The 16,608-nt window shown below is 36.7% G+C and overlaps 1 protein-coding gene across 1 annotated transcript; it reads left to right on the top strand.

The window, feature by feature from the left end:
* Positions 1-4,356: 4,356 nt before the first annotated feature.
* LOC141832337 (uncharacterized) lies at positions 4,357-5,660 on the top strand. Its single transcript, XM_074719836.1, has 3 exons — positions 4,357-4,764; positions 4,927-5,070; positions 5,155-5,660. The coding sequence occupies exons 1-3, from the start codon at positions 4,364-4,366 to the stop codon at positions 5,537-5,539; spliced, it is 930 nt and encodes a 309-aa protein (XP_074575937.1). The 5' UTR covers positions 4,357-4,363; the 3' UTR covers positions 5,540-5,660.
* Positions 5,661-16,608: the final 10,948 nt, after the last annotated feature.

Genomic DNA, 16,608 nt, shown 5'->3' with positions numbered 1-16,608 from the left:
AGTTCTGAGGAGGCTATCTCTTTCATGTTCATATCATGCATGCATTTAATTACTAGTTCAATTAGACTGAATAATAATATCCTCCATAGTCTATCACCTGAAAGTTTAAGATCTATTGTAATGGCTGATGAGCCCCTAACACCTTAAAGATAAATTCTTGGCAAATAAAGCTTGCACATTAAGAGTTTAATTACTTGAATGAAATATATGAGAAGCAGAAAACTCACAAAATTACACATGAAGTTCCACTGTTTATGTAATATTTTTGACACTTTCCTGCCTCTTCCTCTCACATTTTCCATTGAGCAACCATGGTGGAGGAACTTGGGTGGGCAAGAGGGATATCCTCTTCTTTTCTCCCTTTTCCTTTGATTTAATTTTGTCTAGTTGTTTAAAGTTTTTTTATATTAATCGATAGGTGTTCCCATGCTACACTAGATGTGAGATTATTTCCTGTTTAATGTGGAAGTGACAAGGTTAAACCACTCTAAATTGTATCATTATACGAATTCGAACTCCTAGCCTTTTGCCAAAAGTAAACCCACTTATCATTAGATTGAACAACTTACTGTTATCTGATCGTCTGATTATATTTTTACTCATATGGACAGATATAGAGGTAAATAAGGTTTAAATTCATTGCACAAACACAAATAGCAAGGTTATTGACTTCAAGTTTTATTCTAACAAATGAGATAAATGGAAGTGGATGAGAGAAATTAATGTAATCCCCTTTTTACACTTTTTTTAACTTAAATTACATTCATTCTCTTGTGGTGCATTTGGTTAAATAATGAAATATATTAACAAAAACATAATGACCATTTCTAGAAAATAAAATAAATAAATAAAATAAAATATTGAAAAATTTTCCTTAATCTATTCATGAAATGTAATAGATATGAAATTATTATTCTTATATTTATTAGTAAAAATGTTATAAAAAAATAGGTACATAAACTATTTAAAATGTAAATAATATCTTCACTTAAATATTTTGTTTGACCTAGTCTAGCTCTCATGATTTACCTACTCGCTTGGTTTGACCAATATCATCATTCCAACTGATAGATAAAATGATGCATCTTTTCATGCTAATTTGGAACGGTAGATCTAAGGAAACATAACTAAACTTGAATAATAATAATAATAATAATCTTCAATCTTCTAATTCACAAAATCCATCATAGAAACTAGTTTCAGAAACCCTACTACATCTCCACTTTGGAACACTACTGTTCCCTTTCTTTAGGATCATTATAGTGCATGCCACTTTTCAAGCAAACCTACAAAAGAATTCACATCATAATCCTATCAACTGAACAAACTGATATTATTCGATCAGAATGTATATCATTCTGAAAAGTTCCTCTCCCTTCAATTATAAGCTAGATTAGATCCTGTTTCCCACATCTTTACTTTTTGTTCTTTTCCACTTTATGCTTGCAAGTGGAGCCTCCTTTTTTTTATCCTTAACATTTCTGTGGTCACAGATCTGAGGCAGCTTGGCAGCCCGCCCCAACTGAAGTGTGTATGCAGCTTTGCAAGGTTGCTCCAAGACAAGTTCTCACTGCATGCAACTTTAATTTTAGATTTAAGAGACTTGTTGTTCTCGCTGACAGCACAGTTATCAAGGCAGGAGGACATAAGTAAACTGATCATACTTGTTCCTCTCGCAGTACCGCAATCCATGCTGAAAGAAATGGCTTCACCTTTGCCCTCCATTAGTGCATGCCCAGAGCTCTCATCAGAAGCTTGCTCGTGGCACTGCCACCATGTTACAGAAGAGACAGAAGATTTTAATTTTAGAACAAGGCAGAGTAGTGCTTTAATCGTGGACAAGGAGTGAAAAAAATTTCATGCATGCCATGCAGTGATTCAGGAACTTGCCGGGGTGCATATTGCTCACTGCCCTTCAGATACTGGATGCTAATGTTTTCTCTCTGCAATGCTCTTGTTTGCTTCAAGGACATGCTACTTTTATCATCAATGTTGCACCAATCCAACACAGGTACTGTTTCGATGTCCTGGCAATGAATGATGTTGTTTGTCAATTGTGAACTGAGTTGATGAGCAGATGTTTAAATTATCAATCAAAAGACAGTGAATGATGGCACAGGGGCCACTGCATGCTGGCTTCTGACATTATAGTGGGAATTGACTTGTTCTCTATGACTGAATTGTTTGTCTGAGCGAATTTACTTCAAGAATCCCTCTGAATTATGTCTCCCATGTGAAGTGGGGGCTTCCTTTGTTTCCATTAGCTTCACAAGCTAATCATTCAACAAGCACCAAGTGTGAAATCACTGGAGGATAGTTCATGGGGACAATAAGTTTATTTAAGAACTCCTTGAAGCTCTCAAGAGGAGTAGAGAAGTCAAAAGCAACTTCAGGTTGGAAATGGCATCACCTGCTACATATTATATATCATGTAATGCTTGGTTATATATGTTTTTTAGTATGCTCAGAGTTCATAAAAAGTAATGAGACTTTGATCAAAAAGACCTTGGCAGAAAGGTCATCCTTTGACCTAGTTGATGTGGGTGCAGTCTTCTATGCATAGGACACCTTTTGAATGCAGAAAAAGATGAAAGACATCTTTGTTTAAGTTTTCTCCACTTGATGCCTTTTAAACTACCAGAAATGGATGCGCTGTGGGAATTCTATTGGATTTATGGTCCAAGGCTCTAGAAATTCAGACCAAGTCCGGTCTTCAGCTTCATAGGAAAATTGCATGAGATCGTTGCAAGAGGTGAAATATTCTGTCAAGAAATCAGTTTGAGAAAAAAAATTGACAGGCACCTAATAATTCTCTGAAAACAAGAAATGGAGGGAGAATTCAAAATCTGAGCTATTGGAATCAGTCTTCTTTGAATCTGGCCCCAGTTGAGAAAAAGCATGGAATGGAAGAAAAGGTAAAAAATAGGAAACACAAATTTTCTGGCTGAAAATTCATAGACTTTCACTAAATCCTACATCCAGTTGCATTAATCTTCGAGTAAAAACAGAAATGACAAACAGCAGTTTGACTTGTTAATTTATCTGGTCAATAATCTCAAGCTCTCTAATCTATCTGAGATGCTTAAGATCTCTCCACAGCACCATCTTTTTCTCCACGTCTCTTTTGATTTTGTCCAAAAGTTGTTAAAAGTGCCGAGAATCAGTCAAAGGAACTTCATTGAAGTGGTTAGTCTTCTCCTGTCAACTTTGCTATTATCTTCTGCCATTTTCTTGATTAAGCTTTCAATTCTTTTCTTCTCTTATTTTTGATATTTATATTCTGAGCTTAAATTCCATGGTAGGTGATCATGATCCTCAGAATTATAAACCTTCTTCTACTTGAAATAACTTATGCATGAAATCATGTTCTCTCTAATATTTTTGTTCTTTTTAACATAATTTTTTCTATCTTTATTGCTTAATCAATCAATTGCATATGCTTGCTCACCAAACTTTCTTGTGAAATGTGAAGATTCTTGTAGTAGGTATATTTGTAGGTCTTGTCTCGGGAAGAACAAAAAAAAACTAAAAATAAAAAACATGCGTGAGCGAGGCGACTTCATTTGTATGCAAGTCAATTATTTTCAAGGTTAATTATTTAGAAGATTGGCTACATTAGTTGACTTATTGCATCCATCATACCATTTAAAAACTAATTACCCCATCTTCCTCATCAAATATTCTAATAACATTCATATATATTTGTTGAATCCAAAAATATTCATATATAAATGCATATATTTTTTTTCTAATGCAAAAGTTTTAAATTCTAAATATTATTATATCAAAATATATTCTTTATTAATTTGATCAAATTTATTTAAATTTTATTAAAATTCTAGAAATTATTAAGTAATTATTATAATATTATATTAACACTTATTTCTTGCATACGTTAATCAATTACTACATGGTAAGTTAAATTTAAACTGCGCACGCAGCGTTGGATCATGATCGGACGGCAGATCTCGCTCGTACAAGCACGCGGCGGTCAACATCGCGTGACGCGCGCGGGTCGTCACGGTGGACCAAACGGGCGCGGGAACGTGTTGTGGACCGACACGTGGGAGCAGAATCCAAGAAGAGATCTACGACTCTTTTGACCGTTGCTCGCCCCGCTCTCCTCCCGGCCACGTGATCCACCGCCGGTCGCCGGTGGTCGCTGACTCACCCACAGCTTCTCTTGTTGACTGCGGACTTTTCCACCGTTTTTTAATATATAACTGATTAATGGAGTCGTAATTTGATAAAATGAGAGAGAGTAGCTGATGATGATCTAAAGCCACACACTTCACTTCTCTCTTCTGCTCTCCGCTACTTTCACTTCTCCGCCGCCACCGTCGACGGACGTCTCGACCTCTCCATGTCCGGCGGCGATGGCCGGGAGCTGTTCGACTACCCCCTCGACAGAGATCTCTCCTTAATCTTTCCGGCCGCCGGGCAGAAGCCGGTCTCGGATAGCCTGCAGGGCCTCATCGCCTTCGACGACTACTACCTGGCCGACGGCATGCTGTCGGACCCTTTCGACGAATCATTCTGGCAGCCAGACGTCGGGTTCAGCGGAGGCGACCTGGCGGCGGACAGCGGCGTCCAGTGGGGCTGCCCCATCCACGCCGCGACGCCGTCGACTGGAGGCGCGTCGTCATCCCCGGCGTCGGCTAACTGCTCGGCGGCGTCGTCGTCGTCGACGGAGATGCTCAACGAGGGGAGGCGGAAAGAGCGATCAGAAGCAGCGATCGAAACGGACAAATCGGAGCTCAAAGCGTAGGTTTATTAATTTTATAGATCAATTTCGGTCGCCTATAGCTATAACAAAACCGAACTTGCACTGGATCGATCGATCTCTCTTGATCGCTGAAATTACAGAGATCTGGAGATCGAAATTAAACCTTCAGATTGATAGCTCGCCCTCGATCGGTGGTGCAGGAACAAGGCCAAGAAAAAGGGAGAAAAGAGGCAGAGGGAGCCTCGCTTCGCCTTCGTGACCAAGAGCGAGGTGGATCATCTCGAAGACGGCTATCGATGGAGAAAGTACGGCCAAAAGGCAGTCAAGAACAGCCCTTTCCCAAGGTTCCATTAATCCCCATGATCTTTCCTTTTCCTTTTCCTTTATATATGCACATGAAATATTCCTCTTCGATCGATCGATCGCAGAAGTTACTACCGTTGCACGACGCACAAGTGCCCGGTGAAGAAGAGAGTGGAGAGATCGTACCAAGACCCGTCCACCGTGATCACCACCTACGAAGGGAAGCACACCCACCCGAGCCCCGCCGCCGCACAGCGAGGGCTCCACCTACCGGCGGCGGCACCTCCGCCGCCGCTGCCGTTCCCGGCTGCGGCGCCGTTCGACTTCATCCACCTCCACCGCCGCCGCCTCCTGCAGCAAATGCGCGCGCTCAGCGGCATCCAGCTAGCGGCGGCGGACCGGGACATGCAGCGCTCGCTGTCGAACGCTTGGCGGCCGCCGGCTCAGCTGCCGGACTGCGGCCTCCTGCAGGACGTCGTTCCCTCGTTCGCTCAGCGGAAGCAGCCATGACTATGCTCTTAATCTCGTAGGTAACTTTATTAATTAATTATGATTATATCAGTGGTATTAGCTAGCTCTTTCTCGATCGTTTTGCGATCGTAGTTCTTGTACAAATTAAGATTACGATCTAGGCATGCAATATAATCTAGTGAATTGAATGAGATGCATCAGATCTGTGTGCTTTTTTGTTTTCTGAAACAGAAGCCACGTCGATCATTAAGATATATGAACGATAACAGTCATGCAGCGTATGCTAATTATAGCAAAAAATAGTAACATCAGCCCTAATTAGTTTCAATCTATTAGAGTTTGTTATATGTGAATAATTAATATTTAGTACTGTAATTATGATTATGATGGTTCATTTTAATTATTTTCATAACTACAATGACATTTTTTCATAAATTTTTTTAGATAAAAAAATTATTGTACTCTATCTTATTTTTACTATTTTCCAATTCTTTTTCTTTTAAGTACGAGTGTGTCTTTTTCTCTTTTTGCCTTTTTGTCAATGTATTATTGTTCTATCTAGTTTTGTGCACTTATGGCACTTAGTTGAGACATTCCTTAGCAACAAAGAATCGATCTTGCCGATCGAAGGACCCATGGAGCATGACTAAAACGGTTCGATCGCCATCAAAAGAGTTGTCCACTGTACTAGCTCGATCGATTGGATCAACTACTGAAATTCCTCGCCTAGTCTAGTATATAATGGCCTTCATTGAAATCAACTCTTTTTTTTTTAAATTTCTCTCTTCTTTAGTTTTCTCATCTCATTTATGTAAAACGTGTATACAAACAAAAAGGCACAAATTATCTTTTTCTTCATGAACCTATTTTGTTTAATCAGGATTTTCTTAATTAAATTTATAAGTTGTTTCATCGATAACTTTAGCAAGTTATAGTTTTTCCTATGAAATGAAATACTAATCTTTTTGATATTTCATGTGGCTTTTAAAGAGATATTGAGTGCTATTTGGTCACAAAATATTTTCAATCCACTTTGATTGGGGAGTGAAGTCTCGAAGACATTTTGATAGAGATATATAAATCTTTGGCATTCGTAAAAGAACATATTTTTATGATATTAGACTTCGTATCTAGAGGTCTCATACGCGATCATATTGTTAGAGATCATTCACAAAATACTAGTCCTTAAGCACCTTTGCCTGATGCCTGATGCCCGTTGGATGGAGTTTCCAAAGACTATAACATCCGATCGATCGAGATCCAACGTTTATTGAACATTTTTAGCACACATTATGAATAAGTTAGGTGTCTCTCTTCACTTAGTTCTTCTCATCATCCTTAAACTGATGGACAAACAAAAACTATCAAATAATTCTTCACCAATGAGACTTGTCTTTTATCTCATACTGAATTTGCTTACGATCCAACATGTCCATTCAAAACTTTAGTGTTAAAAACCAAACAAAGAAACCAAGAAAATCACGATTACCCGACTCTCCAATCGAAAAGTTTGGCTTGAGTTTTTATTAGAGTAGCATAAGTACTTGGGTTTCATGGGCAAAATCTTTGTTAAGATCATATACTCTTCGCTTGCTCGCTAAGTTTGTAAGCCTATAAAAATAGTAGTACAAATCATTTGGACAATATATAGGTTTTATATAAATGAATAATATTAGCTCATGTTTCTCTTTGTTTAAGATGGATTTAAAATGGACTATTTCTCTCTTTGAAAAGTTATTCATTCATAGTCACCGGCTGATCTATCGAATATATATATATATATATATATATATATATATATATATATATGGTCACAATTGTTATCGTTTTATTCTTTCTCCTCCATCCAACATTAATGCCACATGTAAGCATGTCGCAACTAAGGGTGTGCATTCTAAGATCTATAAATAAGATCGGCATGAAACCAAGCTCATGACGTCCTCACTATTGATCCATCTCTGACTCTATCTCTCGAACCCAAAGCAATCTCCAACTCATACCATTGAACAATCTGATACAGTGGATCAACCAAACCCCGACTATTTGGTGAAGTTCGACATGCACCAATCGGCTCAATCAACTTAGCATTGTTCGGTCCTACTGAACTAATGATGGCGGGCCTCTAACATGATATTGCACTCAACTTGTGGAGACCTATCAGCTGTAGTTGTACCATAATTATTGTTGTTCGTTGCAATCATGTGAATCTAGCTTTTTTTTTTAAGTAATTCAGATGTTTAAATTTCGTTAAAGATAAAATTTAATATAAATAATTCAAGTGTTATTATCTTTCTTTGATTCACTTATCCACTTATAGAATAAATCTAAAATACAACTTATATACACTTATAATAATAGTCATCATCCTAATGGAGATGAATCACTAGTGATTAAATTTAAATTTAATCATTAAATATTAAATATTAGTATGTTAATGTAGTGATCGAATATAAATTTGATCGTTAAAATTAACGACGACCGAACGAATCTAAATTCAATCGATTCAGTATTGTTCGGTCCTACTGAACTAATGATATGGCGGCCTCTAACGTGATATTGCACTCCACTTATGGAGACCTATCAACTGTAGTTGTACCATAAACGCATCATCTATTATTATTGTTCGTTGCAATCATGTGAATCTAGCTTTTTTTTAAAAGTAATTCAGATGTTCCAATTTCATCAAAGATAAACTTGAATACAAATTCACTTATAGAATAAATCTAAAATATATATTTGATCGTTAAAATTAGCGATCGAATGAATCTAAAGTTGATCGCTAAATTAGCAATCAAAATTATTTGATTATTAAATTTATGACTGAATTAGTGATCTATTTAAATTTAGTCATTAAATATATAGATCTATATTTTTATTTCAATATCTAAATTTAGCAATCAAATTTAAAATTTCGATCGTTAAAATGATCGATCGATTTTATTTTGATTGCTAGTTGGTTAATTAAATTAGCGATTAAAATCATAGTGACTGATTAAATCAGTCGTTAAATTCTTTTAGCGACGATGAAATCGATCGTTATAAATTGATTATTTTCTCAACTTCGGCTTAACATGGTTGCTTCTTGGTCATAAATAGACTCTATTAGATTGAAGTAAATACAAAGAAAAGAAAAGAAAAAAATGAAGAAAAAATAGAGTCGTAATGGCATGACTCACATCCTCTACAAGTGCCATAAGTGTATATAAGTAGAAGTAGCTGCAATGTAAAAATAAAAGGTATCTAACACTTATGATCTGATGAAAATAAACTGTTCCTCGAAGCAATGGTGCAATGGTAGGACATCCGAATTGTAACTCAGGAACCTGCGGTTCGATCCCCAGTGTACGGCGTATTTGCAGGAATTTTTCTCCAAATGGAGAACGCAATCAAAGGATGCTGGGCATCTAGATTGGCCGCCGTATGCGCTTCCCGATTTACCCTGGTGGTCGGTGGGAAACTTCCGTCAACCGGACCGACCACCCCCAGAGATGTGGCTACTGGGATTATCATTTTTTTAAGAAAAAAAGAAGAGGAAGAAGACTTCTTCCACTCCAATTGTTCTTGTATTTCTCTACTTCTTATCCTCCTCCCTTTAATCTTTGATGATAGAAGCATTTACGACTTCATCTACCATTAAAAATTTGAAAAACAAACCCTCGACATGATATTATAGTAAGAAATAGAGTGTTTTTCCCAAACAATTAAAATTTAAAATCCACGTAGCACATGCATATGATATTTAAATAATTAATGATATTGGAGTGTCATGTCTTTTTGAATTTATTTGGTGGATGAAATGTGAGATCGAATTATCCATCTCAAAATTAGTCGATGTAAATTAAACATCTCATATTAAAAATAAATTCACATTTTTTTTCTCCCTTGTGTTAAATAAGTGAAAGAGGATTGGAACCAAATTGGTATTATATGTATCTTTAGAAATTGGACATAATCACTTTAAATAGATTTCGTCTCCTAAAAGTTTTGATCTAAATTATTTTATCAAAATAGGTTCATAATAACCATTGTGAAAATTCTAGAGAATGGAATTGAACAGTTTAATTGAAATTGTTTTGGAATACAATCCAAGTTCGTGTGCATGCCATATTAGTATTTTTCTCACCATACTACTCTTGTTCTATTTCGCATTTAGTTTATAAATTAAATATAGCTCAAACTTTTGCAAATCCTCATGCTAGCATTCTCTCACGATAGTATATATATTCTCGATGATCACTTCTCTAAAAACATATGGTCCCAATAGCCTTAATGGAAACTAGACAATTCGAAACTGAATAGATTTGGTAAAATTGAATATAGTTCAAACTTTCGCATATCCTTGTTCTAGCATCCTCTTACAACAATGCAAGTGTCATCCATTATTTATGTTGATGCAAGGAACACATAGTCTGTCTAAGGATTTCGATGTTTGATAATATATCTAAGTTTGATCAGTTTGATCAAGGATTGATCTAAACAGGACTTAATATTTGAATGTGAATAAAGTCTAATCAGGTCAGTTTAATCAAAAGACTAATGAGAAATCTTAATCAGTTAGATCGGACATGAAAGTCTTAATCTGTTGGACTGGGTAAGGTGAAGTCCTAGTTGGAGGCTAGGCAGAAGAAATCTTATCTGAAGACTAGACAAAGAAAGTTCTGGTGAGTAAAGTTGGACAAGGAAATTCTAACTGGAGGTTAGACAAAGAAAAGTTCAAATAGGTTAAGGGTGATCAGATGTTTGGCAGGTGGAAAGTCTACCTATAAAAGTGACTAGTCCTAACTGGAGGTTAAGCAAGAGAATGTTCAAATAGGATGTTTGACAAGTGGAAAGTCTACCTATGTGACTAGTCTTAACTAGAAGTTAGGTACGGATAAGCCTAGTAGGTTAGACTACTTAAAGCTTCAGTAAGCCTAGTAGGTCAGACGGACTACAGGTAGACTTAGATTGCTTGTTTGTTTGTATGCTAATCTTGTAGGAACCAAGAGTTGGAAGCAAGACTGAGGAAGCATAAGAGGAGCAAACAGAAATAACTGAACCAAGTCCGAAAGTCAATTCAGGTCAAATCTGGTTGACTAATTTTAGGCACACCTCTATTAGATCCAGGCGCCTAAAACAATCCAGGCGACCCAATGAGGTATAGGCATCTGGACTAGGGCAGATACAAGCACCTGGATATGATCTAGGTGCCCGGACAGTCCAGGTGTCCCTATGTGTTTCAGGAACCCGGATCAAGTGGAATTGACCTTGATAAAAATTGACAAAATCAGATCGAATCAGATCGATTTGGGACGCCCAGAAAGGGATATAAACGTCCGAAAAGGTCTTTATATGGCTTGTACGATCAACACCAAGACACAACTCATACTCTCATATGTCTTCATCCTGCGGTATTGCTGAACGCGAACGAAGCCAAGATCATGCGACCGAGGAAGCTTCAGGAAGAGTGCACTGCGCTCAGAACTTCCGAATCGATTAACATGAACATTTAATTATTTCATTTTAATCTTACTTTTGTACTTTCATTTATATATTTTGGACTGTAAGATGAATTTCTTCACCTCCAAAAAAAGTTTCGGAAAGACAATCATTAGTGGACGGACACCTCTCATACATAGATCTTGGATGTACTAACCCTGAAGATTTAGAAATCAAATAAATTCGCAAGTCTCCTATATTTATAATTCTAATATCCGATGTGAATTTTTGATAGAACGAATGAGGGATAAGAGTATTATTCATTCCCCCTTTAACAAGCTCACCAATCCTATAATTTGTACTTGTGAAATTTGTATACGATAAAACTGGAATTTGATGAGACTGTTCACTTTTGTTTTAAAAAAATTGACACACCTTCTCATATTTCCCCAAAGTATTATTCCTAGTTCATTCCTACCTTCTGCTATACAGTGGGGGTCACGGCAGGCCAATAAAGTCACTTCTCCTACTTCCAATTAATTCTGAACATAGACGATTTTCTTTTTTATTTCTTATTGTCTATCGAGTCAATAGGAAATATAATTTATACACAATAGAATTCATCTCATGATCCTCTTATTCTTCTTCTGAGTATTTTATCACTGCCCATTTACTTTCATTTCTTTGCACCTGCCCCACACACACAGTCCTCACTTTGTTGGCATCAACTTGGAACTTATTTCACCCCTGCAACATGCTGTTGGATGAATACAAATTCAGAGCTGCACTAGCACCGAAATGCTGTTGCTCGAGTGCATGGTGATTGTCATATTTTGTTTGACACGTTAGCAAAGAACTCTCTTTGTGAGTGAGGATCATCTTTTTGTACCATTACTGATTGCCTTTATGATCTGCACTGCTAGGCAAAGGATCTCTCTTCCTGAACATTTCACAGGTTTTTTGGAAGCAGAGTTAGTGTTGCCTTAGACCTGTTCAGTTTCAGGTAACATCCATGTTGATTGATTTGCTTAATCTCCAATGCTGATTAAGATATTTAGTACAGGAAATCAATCAGTACAGCCAATTCTCCTTGTTAAGTTAACTACTGTTCTAGTAACAGGCAAATCCACCTGTTGTTTGTTTGTTTGTGCAATTTCTAACAGAGCTTTATGTTGAGGGTATGAAAAGCAAGAAATAGAAGAAAAAAAAATCTGAACCATTGATTTAGTTACTTTGAATTTGAATATATAAATGCATTCTAAAAAGAACACGAGGATGAATGAGAGAGAGTACCTGGAAGGTTACAATCCTCCTAATCATGCACGCTCGCCGTCTCTTCAGTCATTGACAAGGATCAGCTGGAAACTTTGCTCATTTGTTTTACATGTACACTAAAGTGAGTCATACTCTTTAGTGTAACAATAGCTACATGAATTTTCTCTTGGCAAGCCAGGTCCGATTCACAGGAAGACCGGCTTATCGACTATGTGATACTGCTTCTTCATTCTGCACTAGTTACAGTGATGCCGCATGATAAATGCACAATTAGTTTAAACCATGATTTCAAAGTTTCAATCAGTATTGATCAGTAAAGCCGAAGTAGTATATACAATTTCAGTAGTAGCATTTGGGTAATGCTTATCTCAATAGTACATCCAGAACCAACTTAAACAAGATTTTCTCCCAGTAACATCCTTCAACTCTGTTTTGTTGATAGCAGAAAGGAGATAAAAGGGAGTGAAAAAGGAAATTGAAAAGTCAAAATGCATCAATATTCTTTACCTATGTTTGTTTTTCAATTGCGTAAGTCAAAGTCACAGTTTACCTTGCAAAGCAAATTGCTTGCAGGTGATTACTAATATTCATTTGGATAGTTAAGTAGCCATACTTAGCATTGATATGGACCGTCAACTATCTATTGAATATCATGTTTTCAAATAAACATGATAATCTAAAAGAACTAACCAAACCATCTCCTGGATATCTTCATAGTACATGCATAGCATCAGTGCCAGAGGCAACATGATAGTTCCACTCGAACATCACTTCAACGCTGACACAAATTTTAGGAACCTACCAGTTCTGAAACAGATCTTACCAGGTTTGCAACGCTTACAAATCATTGTCTTATCAAGCTCAACCACTAAACTCAACCAGTGGACACTATGAATTATTCAAATTTATTAACCTCGAAATAATATTAATGTACTCATCTAAATCTACAGATATCCTGCCTTAATGCACAACTCCAAGTGAGGTTAAACTCAATCATGGTGCCATATCTGTGGCCAACTCCAAGCATCATATTGCCGAGATGAGTTTATTCTCAAACAGCAAACAGCAGTTGTCTCTCTTACGCCCCCAACAAGTCAGTCTAATGTAGATAGTAGAGATGCTCAGTAGAGTCACCAGGAAAGAGATTCTTCTCTTTGAAGACGAATGCAAACAAGTAATATGGATCAGATCGAGTTAGTGCAAAAATGTTACCTAATAAGATTCTTGTGATTCTCTTGGAACACAAATGTATCCAAGTACTGTGGATCAGATCAATTTAATGAAAAAATGTTACCTGGATGGATTTTTTTGCTTACTGTCAATATGTCAAAACCTCTCAACTAAATGCAAGTTATGTGATAGAAAGCTACATGGTTGTCCAAGTCGCATCTTGTGGATTTCATTAGAAAGTTTTAAGAAATATTCAGCAAAAATGATAACAAAGGTCATAAAGCTAACTAGTAGAACTAAAATTAATAGTTGAATGAACAGAAAAACAGAACTTATACCACAACATCTTTGTATTTTAGCAACTGATCAAACAAGCTACATAATGATATTTAACATGTAATTTTGCTTATAATGCTCACTAAAAATTTTTTCATGAGGATGAATTAAGCACGTTTTGGAAAGAAATAAGACAATGGAAGAACAAACAAAAACATCAGTGAATCAGATCAACTTAGTTAACTGTTTCCACTTAATCAATTAATTGATACATTGCCTCTTCTCCAAAACCAAAACCAAGTGCCACACCTATAAATTTCTGATATCTGGAATGGTCCTGCAGAAGCTAAATTCAAAAAACGTGGCTGAATCCTAGGATTTGTTTTTGCAACTTCAATATTGCAATCGCTCAAATTGTTTCCTTACCTGTAATCTTACTTCAAAATGTGGCAATTTGACAACCTTTGAAATGTCACCAACCTATAATTGGTACGTAGAAGAGTGAAGCTCTGTCACTGGCGTAGGAGTGGATCCACGAACCAATACAGGGAATCTAGTCAGAGTATTGCTGCAGGCACATGCAGCAGAACCTGGTCCATTAGGTAGCAGACACTTTTACGCCATTTATGTGTCTTAGTTTCAAGAGTGATGGCGGAGTGGGTTGATTAGGTAAATGTTGCATGGTAATGTAAATAACCATTTGATGACTACAACAAAATCTCTACAAATGACCAAGTAATTGATTAGAACTCTAGAAGAGAAAGATTGTGCTGAACACAGTCAAAAGGTGTGGCTGCTATGACATAATCAACCTCAGGTCAGCTAGTGTTATTTATATAGGCTAAAATGCTCTAGAAAAAAACAAACTAAATAAATGCTGTCTATGCAAATAAAACTCAAATTGGATCCAAGAAATAAGAATTCAAATCCTGGCAAGTCTAGTCAAACATCAACATTTGTAGATATAGCCTTATTGTCCCGCATATTCAGATAAATAAACCACCACCATTTGCCATGCATTAGCTTGATAGGTGTATTGACCCAGGAAGTTATAGATATGGAGCTTTGACCACACAAATCTATGTACTAATTCATTCATCTACTACTAGATACATATCATCATTGTCATTAGTCTCGACTATTTGGGGTTTGCTATATGAATCTTATTTTGTATTAAACTTTATGTAGTCAAGGTCTGAAATTTCATATTTCAGTCTCCAACTGAAACAAGATGCGCTGTTGGTGCAGATAGCACACCAAGATGATGTTGGCCAGCACTGATCAGTAGGAGGAATCAAGGACAGATGAAGAAGAAATGAGGGAAGACATCATGGAAGACCTGACAAAAGGTCTTTACAATGATATCCAGCTTGTGGAAGCCTTGAGGAAGCCTCTAATGAAACCCAAGCTCCCGGAAGGTTTCACAGACAACCTCCAGCTCGCACAAGCCTCGCAGGTTCCCCTAATGTAACCCTAGCTCGTAGAAGTCTTGAAAGCATAGTGCTACTCGAGGAAGCCTTGTGAGCCGACAACCTCTATTATCTTATGTTTCATCATGTTTTGCATATTGGTTGAGGGAGAAATGGAAATTTTACATGTACCATTGGACACACACAAACTATTGAAACATACCGCTAGCAATATTAAAATAACTTAAACCACTTTTAATTAGATTAACTAGAGTGTAATTTATTAGTCTTCCTCTATTTGTTACACCTTCATCTCTAACATTATTTTTCCTACAAGGGCAGGAAACACTGGTTGAAATATACTTGGGCAAAAGTTTCCCTAGCAACCTTATCTTTCATTTCCTTTAGCAAAAATAAATGGAGGGAAGGAATTGATCTTTCCCTCCATTTCCTATGGCGAAAATGGATGGAGGCAAGGAATCACAGTAGAAAATAGTTCCCCCTCAATATCACAATTGGCTCCTGCCAATCTAATTTAAAAAACAAATTTAATCAATTTTTTTGTTAACTTGGTCTGAAAATATTTTTATTTATGTATTTAATCAATTATTTTTTAAAAATTTAATTTTTCCACTATTGCCATTCACAAAAAAAAAGGCTTAGAATGGAGACTCACCTTTTTTTCTCCAAAGAAAAGACAAACTAGGGAATCATTTCTCTCTCTTTTCTTATTATCTATTAGTATTGCACCTAATTGCTCTTGGGTAGTAGGTTGTTTTAAATTGACTTTTTATTAGTCTCATATATATCTTAGCATTTCATCTTTGTTATATTAACTATTCACTTATTGTACATGTCCCAAAGTTGTTTAATGCTATGATCCATAAAACATGAAGTTGTACCACAGTCATAAAAAAAAATTAGCAAATGGCCTACAACAATCACAAGACTTAACAAAAGCTCCTCTCCATCATAAGCAAAGCATATATGTTTTTTTGCACAACCTATAAACGAGGGGGATATTTAGGGAAGTGATTGCTATCACCGTTAATATCAATGCCATCTAATATTATTCCTTAGAAGAAATCATGAGACCATGGTCGATGTTGCTTTGTTAACATACTTTTAGATTGTTCACAAGGATGTCCTCATCTGCATTTGGAGTAGATTTAGTAACTTACATTTTCGAGCCAACAAAGAAGGTCCATAATGCTTAAGAGAGTAGAGGACCAAAATTGTTCAAAAAGTGATCCAGGCACCACCTATGTGGTTTGCCATGTCAACATGTGGAAAGGGAGCCAGTGGGTTATCATCCCCGAAATAGACATTATGAACTATAGGGGTTGCCATGTGGCTCAATGACGAGCCACAAAAGAAGAGAGGAGAAGAGGCTACTTGATTTTGGTCTCCAACGTTAAGAAAAATATGTCCAGGAGATTTGCTCCAGCCCTTGAATCAGTGAAATCCAATTGCTAATTCAAGTGCCACCAAAGAGACCAAACAGGATCAACTACAACAGCGAACAGGCTTAGCCAACATGGCTTGAAGCAAAAACTAAGG

Source organism: Curcuma longa, chromosome 7, assembly GCF_044706935.1.
Source record: "Curcuma longa cultivar G26 ecotype Majalengka, Jawa Barat chromosome 7, ITB_CL_G26_1.1, whole genome shotgun sequence".
NCBI lineage: Eukaryota > Viridiplantae > Streptophyta > Magnoliopsida > Zingiberales > Zingiberaceae > Curcuma > Curcuma longa.
The sequence above is the reverse complement of the archived record's forward strand: the minus strand, read 5'-3'. Positions and strand labels throughout refer to the sequence as shown.

Bases quoted from the DNA above. Each gene is read 5' to 3' on its own strand.
- LOC141832337 (XM_074719836.1), top strand. From the start codon at position 4,364: ATGTCCGGCGGCGATGGCCGGGAGCTGTTCGACTACCCCCTCGACAGA. The intron at 4,765-4,926 runs GTAGGTTTATTA...TCGGTGGTGCAG, and splicing joins GACAAATCGGAGCTCAAAGC to GAACAAGGCCAAGAAAAAGG. The intron at 5,071-5,154 runs GTTCCATTAATC...GATCGATCGCAG, and splicing joins AAGAACAGCCCTTTCCCAAG to AAGTTACTACCGTTGCACGA.